Here is a 15,678-nt window from a genome sequence, read left to right as displayed (position 1 = left end):
TTCCAACTGCATGTTTCCCTGATGGCTTTGGGGGGCCACAGGCTGCCTATCCCTGCAGCCGATGTCAGCAGCAGGTGTGCGACAGGTACCCCCTCCCCCTGGAAAACCCCCCACCTCCACAGCCGAGGCAGCAGCTGACCTGTGAGCCATTTGAGACAGAGTGCTTTATTACAGGATACACAGAAAGCAGACAAGACTGTTCACTGTACAATGGGGAGGGGGTTCAGAGATGCTGCTGGGGGGCGCAGGGGTGCAGCAGCTGTGGGGCGGGGGGACCTCCCTGCAGCCAGATGCAACTGGGGGGAGATGCGCCTCATTCAGACACCATTGGGACCCTACCGTTGCTGCTGCCGGCAGCCTGACCTCTATATTTCCCCCACCCCCCGTCCTCCCCCAGGAGTCCACCCCTGAGGCTTTCGGCAAAGCCTTCCGCAAGACCAGGTGGCTCTCACACTCGTTCCTCCGGGCTCCCCGGGCCCTGATCCGCTCTCTCCCGGCTGCCACCGCCTCCGCTGTCGGGGCTGGTCCGGCGGAGGACGTGCTCTGTCCGGAGGCCCCTCAGCTTCCCCAGCAGCTCCTGGATGAAGTCCTGCGACAGGAAGGAAGGAAGGAAGGAAGGAAGGAAGGGGTGAGTCCCGCCTCTCTCTGGCCGGTGGGGAGAGAGGGTCAGAGGCCAGGCTGGGCCAACAGCCGGGTCAAAACGGCTGGCAAGGGAGGGGGAAAGCATTCCCAAGGAGAGCCTGGCTGCTGGATCAGACCAGGGGCCCATCCGCTCCAGCATCCTCTTCTCAAAGGGACCAAATATCCGTCTACCTAAACCACAGAGCCTAGGACTTGCCGATCAGAAGGTCGGCGGTTCGAATCCCCGCGACGGGGTGAGCTCCCGCTGCTCGGTCCCTGCTCCTGCCAACCTAGCAGTTCGAAAGCACGTCAAAGTGCAAGTAGATCAATAGGTACCACTCCGGCGGGAAGGTAGATGGCGTTTCTGTGCGCTGCTCTGGTTCGCCAGAAGCGGCTTAGTCCTGCTGGCCCCATGACCCGGAAGCTGTACGCCAGCTCCTTCAGCCAGTAAAGCGAGATGAGCGCTGCAACCCCAGAGTCGGCCACGACTGGACCTAATGGTCAGGGGTCTCTTTACCTTTAGGAGTCCAGGTAGACTGCCTGTGGAGCTGGGGGTTCCATAAGGACATCAGAAAAGCCTGGCTGCGGCCAACGCCTGCCCCCATCCAGCATCCTCTTCTCACAGTGCCCCCCCGGAAGCTGCCCCCCAGCTCCCTGCCCTGAGAGCAGCCAGGCTGGCTAGCCCTGGGGGGAGGGGCTCCGTGCTTCTCAGCAGAAGGGATCCAGTGGGGGAGGCAGGGATGCTCTTAGGAGTGACCAGCTGGGATTGGAACGCCAGGAATCCCGAGAGGATCCAGCAGCCATCCCAGCAGCCACCGGGAGGGAGGGAGGGAGGGGGGGGGAGGCTGTGTTGTGTATCTGGGTGGGGAGGGCTTTGCGCCAGCGATGGGAGCTGCATCCTCCCCTCCTCCTCCTCCTCCTCCTCCACAGACAACCACTCCTGCTGGGAGAGGCTTCATCCGGCAGGTGCTGGGGGGGGGGGCAAGCGGCTAATTCCCCTCCCTCCCTCCCCTTGCAGGGTAAAAGCCAGAGGGGTCCCCGGGGGTCAAAGAGCAAAGGCACCCACCTCTGTGTCCTTGTGGCAGGACTCCAAGATGCTCTGCAAAGAGAGGAGAATGAGGAACGGCTGGGGGAGCCCGCCTTGCACCTCAGCCCCCTCCTCTGACCCTGGAATTTGGGGAGGGGGCAGGAGGAGAATCCCACTTCTCTTTGCTCCCGGTGCAGCTGCGAACCCCACCCCCCAAAAGCCTCCCTCCCGCCCAGGCCCCCTGGCCCCTCGGCCTGCTGCAAACTCATCTCCCCTTGGATAAAGTTTGGGTGCCCTTCCGCTTTAAGCTCTTTTGGTTTCGATTGATTACTATTTGGATTTCTTTCCAGCTGGCGCGGCAACATGGCAGGCGTGCTTATCAATTGCACCAGTGGCCTTTACCCCGCGGATCCCTGGTTATTGCACCCAGGCCAGAGGCAGAACTCGCTTGCTCACAAATGCGCAGAGGCTGGAAATCTTATCATCAGGAGCGCTGGATCCTGCCCACCAGCCTTGGGAGAGGACCGTAAAGAAGCCACCTTATACAGAGCCAGACTATTGGTCCATCTGACTCAATACTGTCTACACTGGCTGGCAGCACCTCTCGCCCAGCCCCACCTGGAAATGCCAGGGACCTTGTGACCTTCCACACTCCGAGATGGCTCTTTCAGGGATCTCATCCAGGGGGGTTTCCTGCACAAAGCTCCCTCCCTCCACATTTGGGGCACAGGAACATGGGGTCCTGCCTCAACCTGGCTGAGAACGCCGCTCCACCCAGCGCAGTCTCCACGCTGACTTGGGAAAGGCTCTGCAAGGCTGTTTCCTTGCCCTACCGGAAGATGCTGCCAGGCTAGGATGGGTAACCTCTTGCAAGCCACGCAGCTGACCTGGCACTGAGACAGAGCCCCCCCCCCCCCGACGGCAGCAGCCCCCTGCACCAACCTGCAGCTTCTTGGCCCGCTCCTCGTCTGCGGCCATCTCCAGCAGATCGTCGATGTTCACCTCGTCCGGCATCTCTGCTTCCTGCAACGAAAGCCAGGGGATCAAGCTGGGTCTCTGCGGGACCAAGGAAGCGCCCCAAACCTCAGGAAAGGGATCCTGTGCCCAAGCAAGGCCTCACCAGGGACCAGACCCTTTACAGGACTCTGGAATAGGGAGGCCAGCCACCACAAGCAGGCTCGGTAGGAGATCCCAAGAACAGAAGATGGGCCAAAGACCCATCTGGTCCAGCAGCCTGTTCTCACAGTGGCCAACCCGACGCCCTCATGGGAAACTCACAAGCGAGACCTGGGTGCAAGAGCAGCTCTCTCCCCTCCAATGGTTTCCAGCAGCTGGGATTCAGAAGCATCACTGCCTCTGACCAGACAGGCAGAGCGTAGCTGCTGGCCAGAGAGCCCTCCCTGTATGCTCTGCAAAGAGCAGAGGCCGGAAGCTCCATCCCAGAAGCAACAGCCTTCGTCCTCCATCGCAGTTGACCCCTCTCCCCCTCCCAAATGCCCCCTTTGCCACCCTCCTTCCTGAGTCTGCCCCTGCGGCTTCGTGGAGGTAGAAACTGTCTCTCATGCCTTGTCACGCTGCCGTTTCTGCGGGGATCTACGCTCGGTATTCATCACTCCTGTTATAAAAAAATCTCCAAATGGGTCCGAACTTCAATGTCTAAAACTCCTGGTAGAGAAGAAGGATCTGGAGATCACACTCAGGGTGGCCAAATTCTGTGCGACTGCCATAAAACTTAGGGAACAAGTGGTACTACCAAAGTGACGAAGGTTTTAAATGATAATTTTAGGTTATATTTTAGTGATATATATATAACTGCCACTATATCTGAATTGTCTCTGTTGTACCCAATTGCAATTGTGTTTTGTGTTTTATGAGTAAAAGGTGATTGAGAGAGCGGTTGCTGAACCGCTTGGTGGGTTTCTGGATGAAACATCGGCTCTGGATCCATTCCAGTCCGGCTTCCGCGCTGGTCATGGGACCGAGACGACTCTGGTTGCCCTAACAGATGATCTTCGTAGACAGCTGGATCGAGGTGGGTTGGGGCTGCTGATTCTTCTAGACCTGTCAGCAGCCTTCGACATGGTCGATCACGAACTCCTGGACTTGCCGACGTGGGGATCCAGGGCACAGTCCTTCAATGGCTGCACTCGTTTCTCTCTGGTCGGGGACAGAGGGTGGTGCTTGGGGGGGAATTGTCATCGCGCCACTCCTTGGTGTGTGGAGTACCTCAGGGTGCGATACTCTCCCCGATGCTTTTCAACATCTTTATGCGCCCCCTCGCCCAGCTTGTCCGGAGTTTTGGGCTGGGTTGCCATCAGTATGCCAATGACACCCAACTCTATCTGTTGATGGATGGCCATCCTGACTCGGCCCCAGACACACTGACCAGATGTCTGGAAGCTGTGGCTGGATGGTTACGTGGGAGCCGGTTGAAGTTGAATCCTTCGAAGACAGAGGTCCTGTGGCTGGGACGGGACGATATGGGATTGGGGGGGCAACTCCCATCTCTTGCGGGGGCGCAATTAGTGCCAGCACTGTCCGTTAAGAGTTTGGGTGTAATCTTCGACCCCTCCCTTTCCATGGAGGCGCAGATTGCAGCTATAACAAAGGCGGCGTTTTTCCATCTCCGCCAAGCTAAGCAGTTGGCCCCTTATCTCTCTCGCCCTGACCTAGCCACTGTGATCCACGCGACGGTCACCTCCAGACTGGATTATTGTAACTCGCTCTACGTGGGGCTGCCCTTGAGACTGACCCAGAAACTCCAGCGGGTGCAGAATGCTGCAGCAAGACTCCTTACGGGGTCCTCGCTGCGAGATCACATTCATCCAGTGCTATACCAGCTGCACTGGCTCCCGGTGGAGTACAGGATCAGGTTTAAGGTGCTGGTTTTAACCTTTAAAGCCCTATACGGCCTAGGACCCTCGTACCTACGGGACCGCCTCTCCTGGTATGCCCCACAGAGAAACTTATGGTCTGCAAATAAAAACATCTTGAAGGTCCCAGGCCACAGAGAAGTTAGGCTGGCCTCAACTAGAGCCAGGGCTTTTTCAGCTGTGGCTCCAATCTGGTGGAACACTCTGTCACAAGAGACCAGGGCCCTGCGGGACTTGACATCTTTCCGCAGGGCCTGCAAGACAGAGCTGTTCCACCAGGCCTTTGGCCAGGGCACAGCCTGACTCCCTCCTCTGGCAATCTGCACAGAATTTTGCTTAATGGTTGCCAGTGGCTTGATTTGAATTAATTTTATAATGAATGGTTGTAGAGTGTTGTTTGTGCTGTACTTTTGTACTGTTTTATTGTTGTTAGCCGCCCTGAGCCTGGCTTCGGCTGGGGAGGGCGGGATATAAATAAAATTTATTATTATTAATATTATTATTATTATTATTATTATTATTATTATTATTATTATTTTCCTGATATTGTAAGTGACCCGGAACTGGTCTGTGACCGTAATAATAAAATTCATTCATTCGCCATCCTTCCTGCAAAGACTTGGCTGGTGGCGCCACTCCCAAACTCCCTCCAGAAGGAGGGAGCTGCTGCCCCTCTGCCTTCCTCCAGCCCTGGGCTGCTAAGAGGGGTCTTGCAGAGGGGGCTGGGGAAGGCAGAAGAGGCCAGGCCACCCAGCGCACCCAAGGCCCTGTCGCCCACGGAGGAGTGGGTCAGCTTTTATTTGCTTTCATTATCTTCGTTTATGCTGGCTGAAAGGGTCAAAAGCCTTCTGGGGTGGCTTGCAAAGTGGAACCGTGCTATACACACACACACACACACACACACACACACACACACACACCAAACATTAAAATATCCCTGAAAAATAAAAGGGCAGAGGACTCCCTCCAGGCCTCAGTTAAAGGCAGAGGACTCCCTCCAGGCCTGTTCAAGACCTGTTTGTCAAGGCAGGAGACTATTCCGTAAGGATCAGACATCCCGTAGGGATCGGGCCCTGCCGGGAAAGGCCGCCTCCTCCCTCCTCTGCCGGCCAACCGGACAGACCTGCACTGCAGGGCTCCTGATCGGAGGCCTGGGATGTTGACACGCCTGCAGACAGCCCTGGAAGCCAACCCAAGATCAGCAGCGCTTCCCACTGGGCTCAGCCAGGCCGGCCGCCAGAGAACCAGCTCTCCCCATCGCTTGCCCCAGGAGCTGCAGCCTCCCCAGGCGTCCTGACCTGAGCAAAGGGGTTCAGGGGGAGGCCTGCAGGCAAGGCGGGGGCAAACGCTGCTGTGTCCCCCCCCCCCCCACTGCTGTGCGGCTGCAGAATTCGCCGGCCAGCTGAGTCCTGCTCCTCTCGCTGCAACTCCCCTGGGATGCGCCAAGCCAGCCGGGCTGGAAACTTTCCTTTCATGGCAGGGTTGCGGGCGCCTCTTTTATAGATGGGTCTGGCTCCTCTCCGCCCCCCGCCCCCCCCACCTCGCTCCCTCCCAGGCCTCAGGCTGCAGGAATGCATTCTCTTCCTCTTGAAAAGCCACTCTTTCGTGGGACCAGCTGAGGTCTGCCCCCCCCCGCAAGCCACCCCAAAGCAGCCCCTTCGAGGGGGGGGGACAGGAGGAGGAGATGCCCACTGACAAACCGCCCTGTGGGCTTGGGATGAAGGGCAGGGTATTAATTCAATTAATAAAGGCAAAGTCAATAGCTCCAGGTCGCCTCCAAGAGCAGCACAGAAATGGTCTTAATTATTTTTGTTGCTCTTATTATTAATCACAGGGGCAGCATCCTTGCGTACTTCCAGAGGGGTCTGGGAAGGGACCCGAGTTCTGATTCTGCCTTTCATTGCTCTGGAATATGGGGAGGCAGAAGCCACACTGGGGGGGGGGCCCTCCAAGAGGAGCTGGACTGAGGTGGGGTGGCAGCAGGGGAGGGAGAGAGAGGGGATGGGCAAGCAAGACCAGCCCCATGGCGGGTGGGCAGGGGCCTGCGCATGTGGGGGTGGGGGGTGCAATGTGGGATCCACAGGAGAAGAAAGGCCTGGATGAAAGAAGGGCCACCAAGGAAGGAAGGATCCAGACTCTCCAGCCAAATCAGAGCAGAAAAGGATTCCCCTTAGGAGACGGTGCAGAGAGAGACAGTGTGGCATAGTGGTTGGAGTCGGACCTGGGAGACCAGGGGTCAAAGCCCCACTCAGCCATTAAGTTCACTGGGTGACTTGGGGGACAAATCACTGCATCTCTCAGCCTAGCCTGCCTCACAGGGTTGTTGCAGGGATATACCCTATGCCTTTTTAAAATGTGTTTTTCTGTTGGGGGGGAATTGGGTTGTTGTTTTTATTTTTTATTTTTTATTTTTATTATGTATTTTGTGGTTTTATATCTTGATTTTATTTTGTGAACCTCCCTGAGACCCCTGGGTATAGGGTGGTATATTATATTATTATTATTATTATTATTATTATTATTATTATTATTATAAATGGGGAGGAGAACCACGCGCCCCACTTTGGGCTCCTTGAAGAAAATGTTGGGAAATAAATGCAAGGAATAAATAAACAAGGCAGGCCAGCTTCCTTCGCCAGAATCTGACCGGCTGCGGCATCTTGCTGGGACTGGGCAGGGCTCTCTGGTTCCCCCAGTCCTGCCTGGGACCTTGGCAGTTCCCTGCCCCTGAGCTGAGACCCTCTCCCCCCATTTCACATCCTGGCACCATATGTCTTGGGCAGTGCCTTAATCCTGCCCGAGGGCAAGTAATCAAGAAAGATCAAGAAAGGGATTTGGCGAGATTAATGGGGATTCTGCCCATCGGAAAGCCACATAGAAATATTGGGGTGGCAGGAGAGGAAAATGGAAGGGGTGCCGGGAGGGAGAAGGGGCTGCAGCCCCCCAGGGGGGCCAGGAGGGAGAAGGGGCTGCAGCCGACCTGCTCCAGCTTCAGGGATGCCACACAGCCGGGCGATGGCATCTGGGGCAAGAGAGGAGCAGGCCTGGCTGGATCACAGATCCCTAGCACAGGAAGAGAAAGGATCACAGACCTGTAGCGTGAAAAGGGACCCCGTCTGCTCCAACCCCGGGCCATGCAGGAATCTTTTGCCCACAGGGGGGCTCAGACCCACGAGCTGCTGCCCCAGCAAGGACCAGGAAAGTGGGGGCAGCTGGGTCAGGGCGAGCAGCTCCATCCTGAGGCTTCCTGGAAACAGCGACTTCCTTCCCGGTGACCTGCAAAGAGCCCACGCAGTGGCTGGGAGTTCCGCAGGCTAAATGAGCCCTGCTTCTTCCGCGAGAGGATTCTGCTGCCACTCTCGTGTTGCCCAAGGTTCCCTCTCGGCAGCTTCTGAGCGGGGAGCATCTCTTTGGCCCGACCCTAAAGCCTTCTTCCGTGCGTGAGCCTCCTTGGAAGCAGCGGGTTGGGCTCGATGACCCCTGGAGTTCCCTTCCAGCTCTACGCTCCTCGGATGCTAAGCCCACACGCCGCCTCATGCCGGGCCCCTCGCTCCCCAGGGAGGACGGCAGAAGACCCCCGCCTCCAGCCCCTCACCAGATGCGCCTCTTTCCCCAGATGGCAGCCCGCATCCTGCCCCTCCTTCCCCCTCTGTCGAGGCAGCGGCATCCGTAGCCGCGCCGGAGGAACCGTGGAGTCTCCCCGAGAGGCTTCCGACGGGGCGGGCGGGCGGGCGGGCGGGCGTCCCCCCGGCTCGCCTCCCTCGCCCCGCTCACCTGTCCCCGGTAGAGCTCCTCCAGGCGGCCGTCGATCCACTTCTCGGTGTCGAGGCGCCGCTGCAGCTCCCGCCGGTCGTACTTGACGGTGACCCTCGCCTGGCGCCGCTGGATGCCCGGGCTGGGCGTCCTCTCGGCCGCGCGGCCGCCCCCCGGAGACAGCCCGGCCGGGCGCGCCGGCGAAGCCCGTCCCAGGCGCCGCCCCACCCGGTTCGCAGCCATCGCTCGCACCGCCGCCGCCGCTGCCCGACGGGGCGCCCGCCGCCCCACGGCGCCTTATAGCGGGCGAGGGGCGGGCGGGGCGGGGAAGGGCGGCATGGCGCCCCGCCCCACGGCGGGCCCGGACGGGGCGGGCGGCCCCCCAGCGCCACCTCCCGGCCGGCCCCGTCCAGGCCAGGCTGCGCGCCGCCAGGGAGACCCGAAGGCTCAGCGTCCCGTTGCGCGGGGAAGTCTCCAGCCAGATGCCTCGAAGAGGCTGCCCTCTTGGCAGGTAGGCTGCCCTGGACATGGAGGCTCCATGCACCCCCCCCCGCAAATATATGCCTTTCTTCCGTGCATTTGTCTTTTAAGGCTGCCCATCATCTCATGGCGAGGGATTCCTCAACAGGGAAGGTGCATCAAAGACTTTTTGGCCCCTTTCTTCTTTGGGTCCTTCTGAACTGGGAGCCGAGAGTTTGGGGTGATGGGTACCCAGCCCTTGGGAAGGGGTGGGGGGAGAAGGCGGGGTTGGAGTAGAGGGCAAAGGATGATTTGGGGATGGGGGAGTGGGAAGGCGGTGAGACCACTCTAGGGGATGTGAGGGGGGTCTTGAGCGGGGGTCTCCGTGCTTTGCCCATCCCCACAATTGCTCACAGCAGCTGAGTTCTGCCCTGCGGGAAGCGAAAGAGCGGGGGGGGGGGGGAGCAGCCCGGGAGGTGGGGGCCTCCTCCGGGAGAGGCGTGGGTCTCCCCGACCCACTTCTGAACCAGACAGCTGGGCAGGAAGGAAGGAAGGAGGGAAGGGAGACGCGCAGCTCCTCTGCCTGTTCTCGTCCTTCTTGCCAACGTGACGCCCACGGGCTGCAGATGGGGCTCCTCATCCGGGGAAGGGAGAGCTGTTACAAAATTTCGGGGTGCAGAAACAGCAAACACACAGCCCACAGAAAACCAACCCTTCACCCTTCGGATTTTAGGAAATATTCCCTAAGAAAACTACACTTTTAGCACACAGAACAATCCCAAACAAGCCATCTTGGCTCTCTTTGTGACTCCAAATATTTCCTTAGAGCCCATTTAGGAGAAGGAAATAAAACTCGCATCCTAAACCTCGGCTGCCTTGTGGGATTTTCCAGAAGAAGAAAAGGCTAAGGAATAAAAGCTGCATATTTCTGGAGTGGGGTCCCTGAGACGGTTGAATGGCACCTTGCACTAAGACTACTGGGACTAATCTTATTATTATTTATAATATTTTTTATTGAATTTTCAATTTTACATTTCCAAATAAACATTTTACAAACTCTGAAATATCCAGTGACGTCCCTTCTTCTCTTTCCATGGTTCATTTTGCATATCATACATCCCTGCATATTTTACTATAACTATTCAAATCATTTTTCCACTTTTACTTCCATCAGAAATTATTTACTCTGTTGATGCTGCCAGCGTTTTGAGCTGCATAAGTATTTTCCATATAGTCAATAAACGTTTTCCAATCTTCTTTAAACCTATGTTCTTCTTGCTCTCTTATCCTATATGTTAAATCTGCAAGTTGTGCATATTCTGTCATTTTAAGGTCGGCAGTTCGGATCCCCGCGACAGGGTGAGCTCCCGTTTCTCGGTCCCTGCTCCTGCCAACCTAGCAGTTCGAAAGCACGTCAAAGTGCAAGTAGATAAATAGGTACCGCTCTGGCGGGAAGGTAAACGGCGTTTCCGTGCACTAGTCTGGTTCGCCAGAAGCGGCTTAGTCCTGCTGGCCACATGACCCGGAAGCTGTACGCCAGCTCCTTCAGCCAGTAAAGCGAGATGAGCGCCCCAACCCCAGAGTCATCTGCAACTGGACCTGATGGTCAGGGGTCCCTTTATCTTAAACTTGTGCTAGCAATTTCCTTTACTTTGCAGAGTTTCATATTCCCCTTTTAAACACACAGTGGACAATCGGTTGTAGGCTTGTGTAAGCCTCTCACTATTAGGTTCCTGGTAAGTTCCCTTATGTCCCTCTTAAAAGAATAAACACACCACAGTCTTGTGTCAAGTATATAAAATAGGTTTACTCACATCATCAGTGCACAGTTGGATCCCTGAAAGCAGACTTAGTTACAAAGGATATACATGTGGATCTGTCCCATATGGGGATAATCCCAGTGTCCTTTGTTGGCTGAAAGACAAAAGGGCATTTCTAGCTAAAAAGCTGCTCCAATGACAGAGGAAGTAAAAAAGAGAGAGTGTGGCAGCATGCCTTGTCCTTTTGTCACCTGGACAGGTAAGGTCACGCCCACCTCTAGTCACATGCAAAGGACGTATGTCCCAGCCAGGAGGAAACAGGAAGTTTTCCACTGGCTGGACCAAACATTCCCCCGCATGTCCACTCTAGGAAAACAAGGAATGTTGTACTTGACTGCTTGTACATTGTCTGTCCATATTAACTCTCTTAATTGTGATTGCTTCAATGGGAGATAGCCATAAAGGTGTTTTTCTTTCCAGCAGATTTTTATATTTCTCCTAAGAAATATATATTTATATTTTCTTACTAAGAATGTGGTTCATAAAACTCTTGCAGATTTTAGCCTTCCCATACCAGACATGCATGCCAGCCGAATTTTTAATCTTGACCCTCTAAATCTAAGATGTCTGCATTATCCAATACACTCCATTCTTTTAACTAACACAGGCAAGCTGCCTCAAAATACATTTGCAAATCTGGCAGAGCAAAGCCTCCTCTTTCATTTGTATCTATCATACTTTTATGTTTAATTCTTGGCTTTTCCCCGTCAGATAATTTTGAGATATCTTTTTGGCATTCATTGAAGCAGCTTAAATTATTCACAATTGGGATTGATTGGAATAAAAACAGCATCCAAGGCAATAAATTCATTTTAATAGCTGAAATTCTACCTAACACGGGAGAGTTTCATTCTTCCCCATATATCCAACTCTTTCTTAATTTCTTTCCACAATTTAATATAATTATTTTCAAACAGGATGAGATTTCTTACTGTCAATCAAATTCCCAAATACCTAACTTTTTTTGCCTATTTTTAGACCAAACATCCTTTCTTTAAAAAATTTCAACTTCTCATCCATGTTTTGAAACAACATTTTGGTTTTATCTGAATTTACTTTAAAACCTGCCACTTCTCTTTGTGATAATGATATAACGTTTGTAAGTTTCCAAGAAGCTCTGTAAGAAGGTTTGATAGAAATATTGTTTAAATAACATGGTAAGATAAGATATCCATAGTGCAATATAAATGAAGAAATGTGAAGATATGTAATAACTACGGGAAATTATCAGACATGTTGATGGAAGTCTAAAAGAAAAAAGATGTGTGATGAATTCCTAATGTTTAATTGTGTTATAAATTTGTTTTTATTGGAAAATTAATAAAAATTATATACAAAAAAAAACCAAGCCACAAAACCTGCCACTTCTCCAAACCTTTTAATTTCTTCTAATGCTTTGGGAACCCTCTCCCAAGGTTGTTCTAGTGTCAGCACCACATCATCAGCAAATGTTCTTAATTTATAAACTCCACGTCCCACCTCAAGACCTTTAATTTTCCTATTTCTCCTTATATTTCTAATGTCATAATAAACAACAGTGGATACAGGGGACAGCCTTGTCTCGTTCCTTTTTCTATTTGGCATTTGTCTGAAAAAATATTATTTATTAATATATTTGCAGATTGATCTGCATAGATTGCTTTAATTCCTGCTAGGAAAGAATTACCTATTTCCATTTTCTCTAAAACCTTGTTCATAAATGACCACGAAATATTGTCAAAAGCTTTCTCCGCATCTAGAATGATCAATGCAGCCTATTTTTCATTTCTTACTTCCAAATACTCTATTAAATTAATTACGTTTCTTGTATTGTCTTTCATTCTGCTAATTTTATTATTTGCACCCAGCCTGATTGGGTTGCACTCCGTACGCCTCCTTCTGGCAACTCCTGCAGCCCAGACGATGGCCAGCGTCCTGCTCTGCTGTCCTTTGGGCCACGTCCGGTACAAGGCAGCTTCCTGCGTTTCCACAGGGAAGGGTCACCACTTACCAGTTCCAAAAGGGGAAATCCTCTTCTTGGACCTCCAGCCCTGGGGATCAACACAACAGGCAGAAACTCCGAAGGGGCTTTTGGCATTTCCCTGACATTGCGGCGTCATTCTGGCATAATTCCTCTGAACCACAGACCAAAATCTTTAGGCCCAGCCAACTCCCTCCCTCCCTCTCTCCTGTGGTCCTTCTTATCCTATTGGGGGCAGGGGGCCCTCCAAGCTGAATTTCCCCCTCTCTTCTGTTCAATTGTTCCTTTCATTTGCAAAAGCACTTTGCCCAAAGTGCTTTCCATAGAAGCAAAACACCATCAGAGGAAGGGAGGAGAGGGAGGTGACCAAGAAGAGGAGGACACCAGGATTTCCCCCTGCCCCAAAACAGGACCTTCTAGCGCCAACTGCCCCAGGATGCTGACCCCTTGCTGACCCCTTGCTCTAGATACAGTTATTAAGATTTCGTGGAGACCTCTTTGCTGTTTGAAGCCACCTGGGAAAGATCTGTATCCCCAAAAGTGCTAGATTTACGTATAAGCTAAACAAGCTACAGTGGTCCCTCTGGTTACAAACTTAATTCATTCTGGAGGTCCGTTCTTAAGCTAAAACAGTTCTTATCCTGAGGCATGCTTTCGCTAATGAGCTCTCCGACTTGCGATTTCCATTCACATCCTGGGGCAAAGTTCACAACCAGAAGCAGCTACTTCCGGGTTAGCGGAGCTCGTAACCTGAAGCGTTCATAACCAGAAGTGTTTGTAACCAGAGGTACCACTGTATAGCTTAGGGCCCCACTCTCTTGGGGGGCCCCAAAAAAAATTAAAGGAAAAAACACCTGGATGTACATTTCTGAAATATAAGATAAAAAACAAATAAAATAAAACCTACATACAGCAAAAGTGTTTTCTGCTGTGTAGGCTCCTATCTATTATGTGCAAATAGCTTAGGGCCATCAATGACCATCTAGCATATATTCAACACCAAAAACAGTGACAATTTGTTGTTGGCAAAGGACAGCTGGACTTAGAAAGGACCCCATTACCTTCAGGAGCTGAGGGCCTCATAAAATCTAAATCTGGCCCTGTTCCCGAAATGTGAAATGTAAATAATCGAAACATCTAAGCCAGGTGCCCTAATGGGAAGTCTGGAAGCAAGACTTTCCCATTACAGCCAGTCAGTCCCGTCCCCCCCCGCCCCGTGGATCATGGCAGCTGGCCTTCAGAAGAACTGCTGCCTCCAAGGACCCTGGAGCCAGAGGCAAGCCATCTTGGCCAGCAGTCATTGATAGCCTTCTCTTCCTCCCTGAATTTGTCCCCCCCACCCCAGTGGGCTGCCGTCCCTGCATCCTGTGGCAGTGAGTTCTGCAGTTTAATTCCTTTTCCTCAGCCCTGTTGGCATCCAGCTCCAACGTCCGACCCCACGGCCTCCTGCGGTTTTGAGAGAGGGACAGCAACGCTCCTCTCCACTTTCTTCAAGCCACGTGGCGGCATTGTACGCTTGTGAAACACGGAGCACTTACAAACGCCATCTCCAACTCCTCAAAAGATTCCATCAACGGTGTCTCCAAAATATTTTACACATCACTTGGGAAGACAGGAGAACTAATACCAGTGTACTGGAAGAAGCAAAGATCACCAGTGTTGAAGCAATGATTCTTCAACATCAACTTCGTTGAACTGGTCATGTTGTCTGGATGCCTGATGATTTTCTTTCAAAACAACTGCTCTATTCTGAACTTAAAAATGGAAAGCGTAATGCTGGTGGTCAACAAAAGAGGTTTTAAGATTTTCTCAAGGCAAATCTTAAAAAATGTAGTATAAACACCAACAATTGGGAAACACTGGCCTGCGAGTGCTCCAGTTGGAGAACAGCCTTGACCAAAGGTGTCATGGGCTTTGAAGACACTCGAACTCAGGACACAAGGGAGAAACGTGCTAAGAGGACGGCGCACTTGGCAAATCCACACAGTGATCAGCTCCCGCCTGAAAACCAATGTCCCCACTGTGGAAGGACCTGGGGATGCAGAATTGGCCTCCAAAGTCACTTACGGACTCACTGTTAAAACCGTGTTCATGGAAGACAATCTTATTCGGCTAAAGAAGATTGCCAAAGAAGGAGAAGAAAAATCAGACTCACCATAGCCAGACGGGAAACCCATCTCCAAAGTGGAATATGACCCAGGTTGAAAAAATAAACTGACAACCAGCATATAAATGAGGACTGCCATATTTCCGGAATTTCCCGGACACTGGCTCCACGGAGACGCCATAGTCCAGTGGCGTCCAAACTTTTCCCAAAGAGGGCCAGATTGGATGAAGAGAAGGGCCGTGAGGGCTGACCAAAGGGCCAAGCAAAGTTGTCGAGCTTTTGGTAGGATTGAAGTTGTTGAGGATGTTACCGGAAAAATCCGAGGGCTCCCTTGGACAAAAACAAAGACACCAACCAGGATAACTTGGAGCAAAATAGCAGCCTGTAGGCTTGGCCTTTATTGAACTGTTGCAACAGGGTGCTCCCCTCACTTGCAGGAGAGAGGAAAGACCCAGAAAGATGGTGTGCAAGACCTTATAAAAACTTTTGAAATTCCCATCCTCTAGGTCAAGCCCACCCCCAGAAACATCATGCATACATTACAGAAAGGAGGGGTTGACATCATGCATACATTACAGAAAGGAGGGGTTGAGGGAGGAGTTGTGGTGGTAACCTGAGTGTCCTGTCACCTGGCTGGTTCCTCCTTTCCCCCTGCCCATGAGTCACTTCCAGGAGACAAAGGGGAGTTGGCAGTTTCCTGCCCCCAGAGGGAAGATCTGATCATTGTCCTTTGTTTCAGTCCATGCTGAATCCACTCCCATATGCAAGGTCTTTGTGATCTTGATGGTCTTCTGTCTAGGACCATCAGGGTTGGCATAGCAACTGGGCAGGGCTCCTGTGCATGTGCTGGGATGGTGAAGGGATTATGGCTGACCAGAACCAAGCCACCCCCCTTTGATAGTCCTTGTCATATGGAGTAAAATAAAAATGGAACAGTGCAAATCCAATGTATGGTTGATTTTTCTATGAATTTATAACAGAAGTGTGGCATATGTAGTGTGTGAGTGTGAGTGTGTGAAGTTTGTACAAACTGAATGATTGGGGTGGGGGGTTCCTGC

The 15,678-nt window shown here is 52.6% G+C and overlaps 1 protein-coding gene and 1 long non-coding RNA gene across 2 annotated transcripts in view; both read right to left on the bottom strand.

Annotated features, from left to right (window-relative positions):
- Nucleotides 1-15,381, bottom strand: part of LOC308484584 — a 116,061-nt gene extending 100,680 nt beyond the window's left edge. Inside the window, exon 1 of the long non-coding RNA XR_013990012.1 lies at nt 15,094-15,381. This is a non-coding gene — a long non-coding RNA (uncharacterized lncRNA). The remainder of the gene's footprint in view (nt 1-15,093) is intronic.
- Nucleotides 150-8,532, bottom strand: PPP1R14A (protein phosphatase 1 regulatory inhibitor subunit 14A). The gene is made up of 4 exons (XM_081016767.1): nt 8,296-8,532; nt 2,591-2,671; nt 1,688-1,720; nt 150-589 (listed from the first exon to the last, which is right to left on the bottom strand). Exons 1-4 carry the CDS (start codon nt 8,515-8,517, stop codon nt 449-451), a joined length of 477 nt encoding a protein of 158 aa, XP_080872893.1. The 5' UTR covers nt 8,518-8,532; the 3' UTR covers nt 150-448.
- Nucleotides 15,382-15,678: the final 297 nt, after the last annotated feature.

The sequence above is a fragment of the Podarcis pityusensis genome, assembly GCF_964106645.2.
Source record: "Podarcis pityusensis genome assembly, chromosome: 8".
In the NCBI taxonomy this organism is placed as follows: Eukaryota; Metazoa; Chordata; class Lepidosauria; order Squamata; family Lacertidae; genus Podarcis; species Podarcis pityusensis.
Note: the sequence above shows the minus strand (reverse complement) of the source record. Positions and strands in the feature narration are given on the sequence as shown.

Excerpts from the sequence above, each read along its gene's own strand:
- PPP1R14A (XM_081016767.1), bottom strand. The coding sequence starts at position 8,517 with ATGGCTGCGAACCGGGTGGGGCGGCGCCTGGGACGGGCTTCGCCGGCG. Across the intron at positions 1,721-2,590 it reads AGCGGGCCAAGAAGCTGCAG|AGCATCTTGGAGTCCTGCCA; the intron begins GTTGGTGCAGGG and ends CTCTCTTTGCAG. Across the intron at positions 590-1,687 it reads CCTGCCACAAGGACACAGAG|GACTTCATCCAGGAGCTGCT; the intron begins GTGGGTGCCTTT and ends TTCCTGTCGCAG.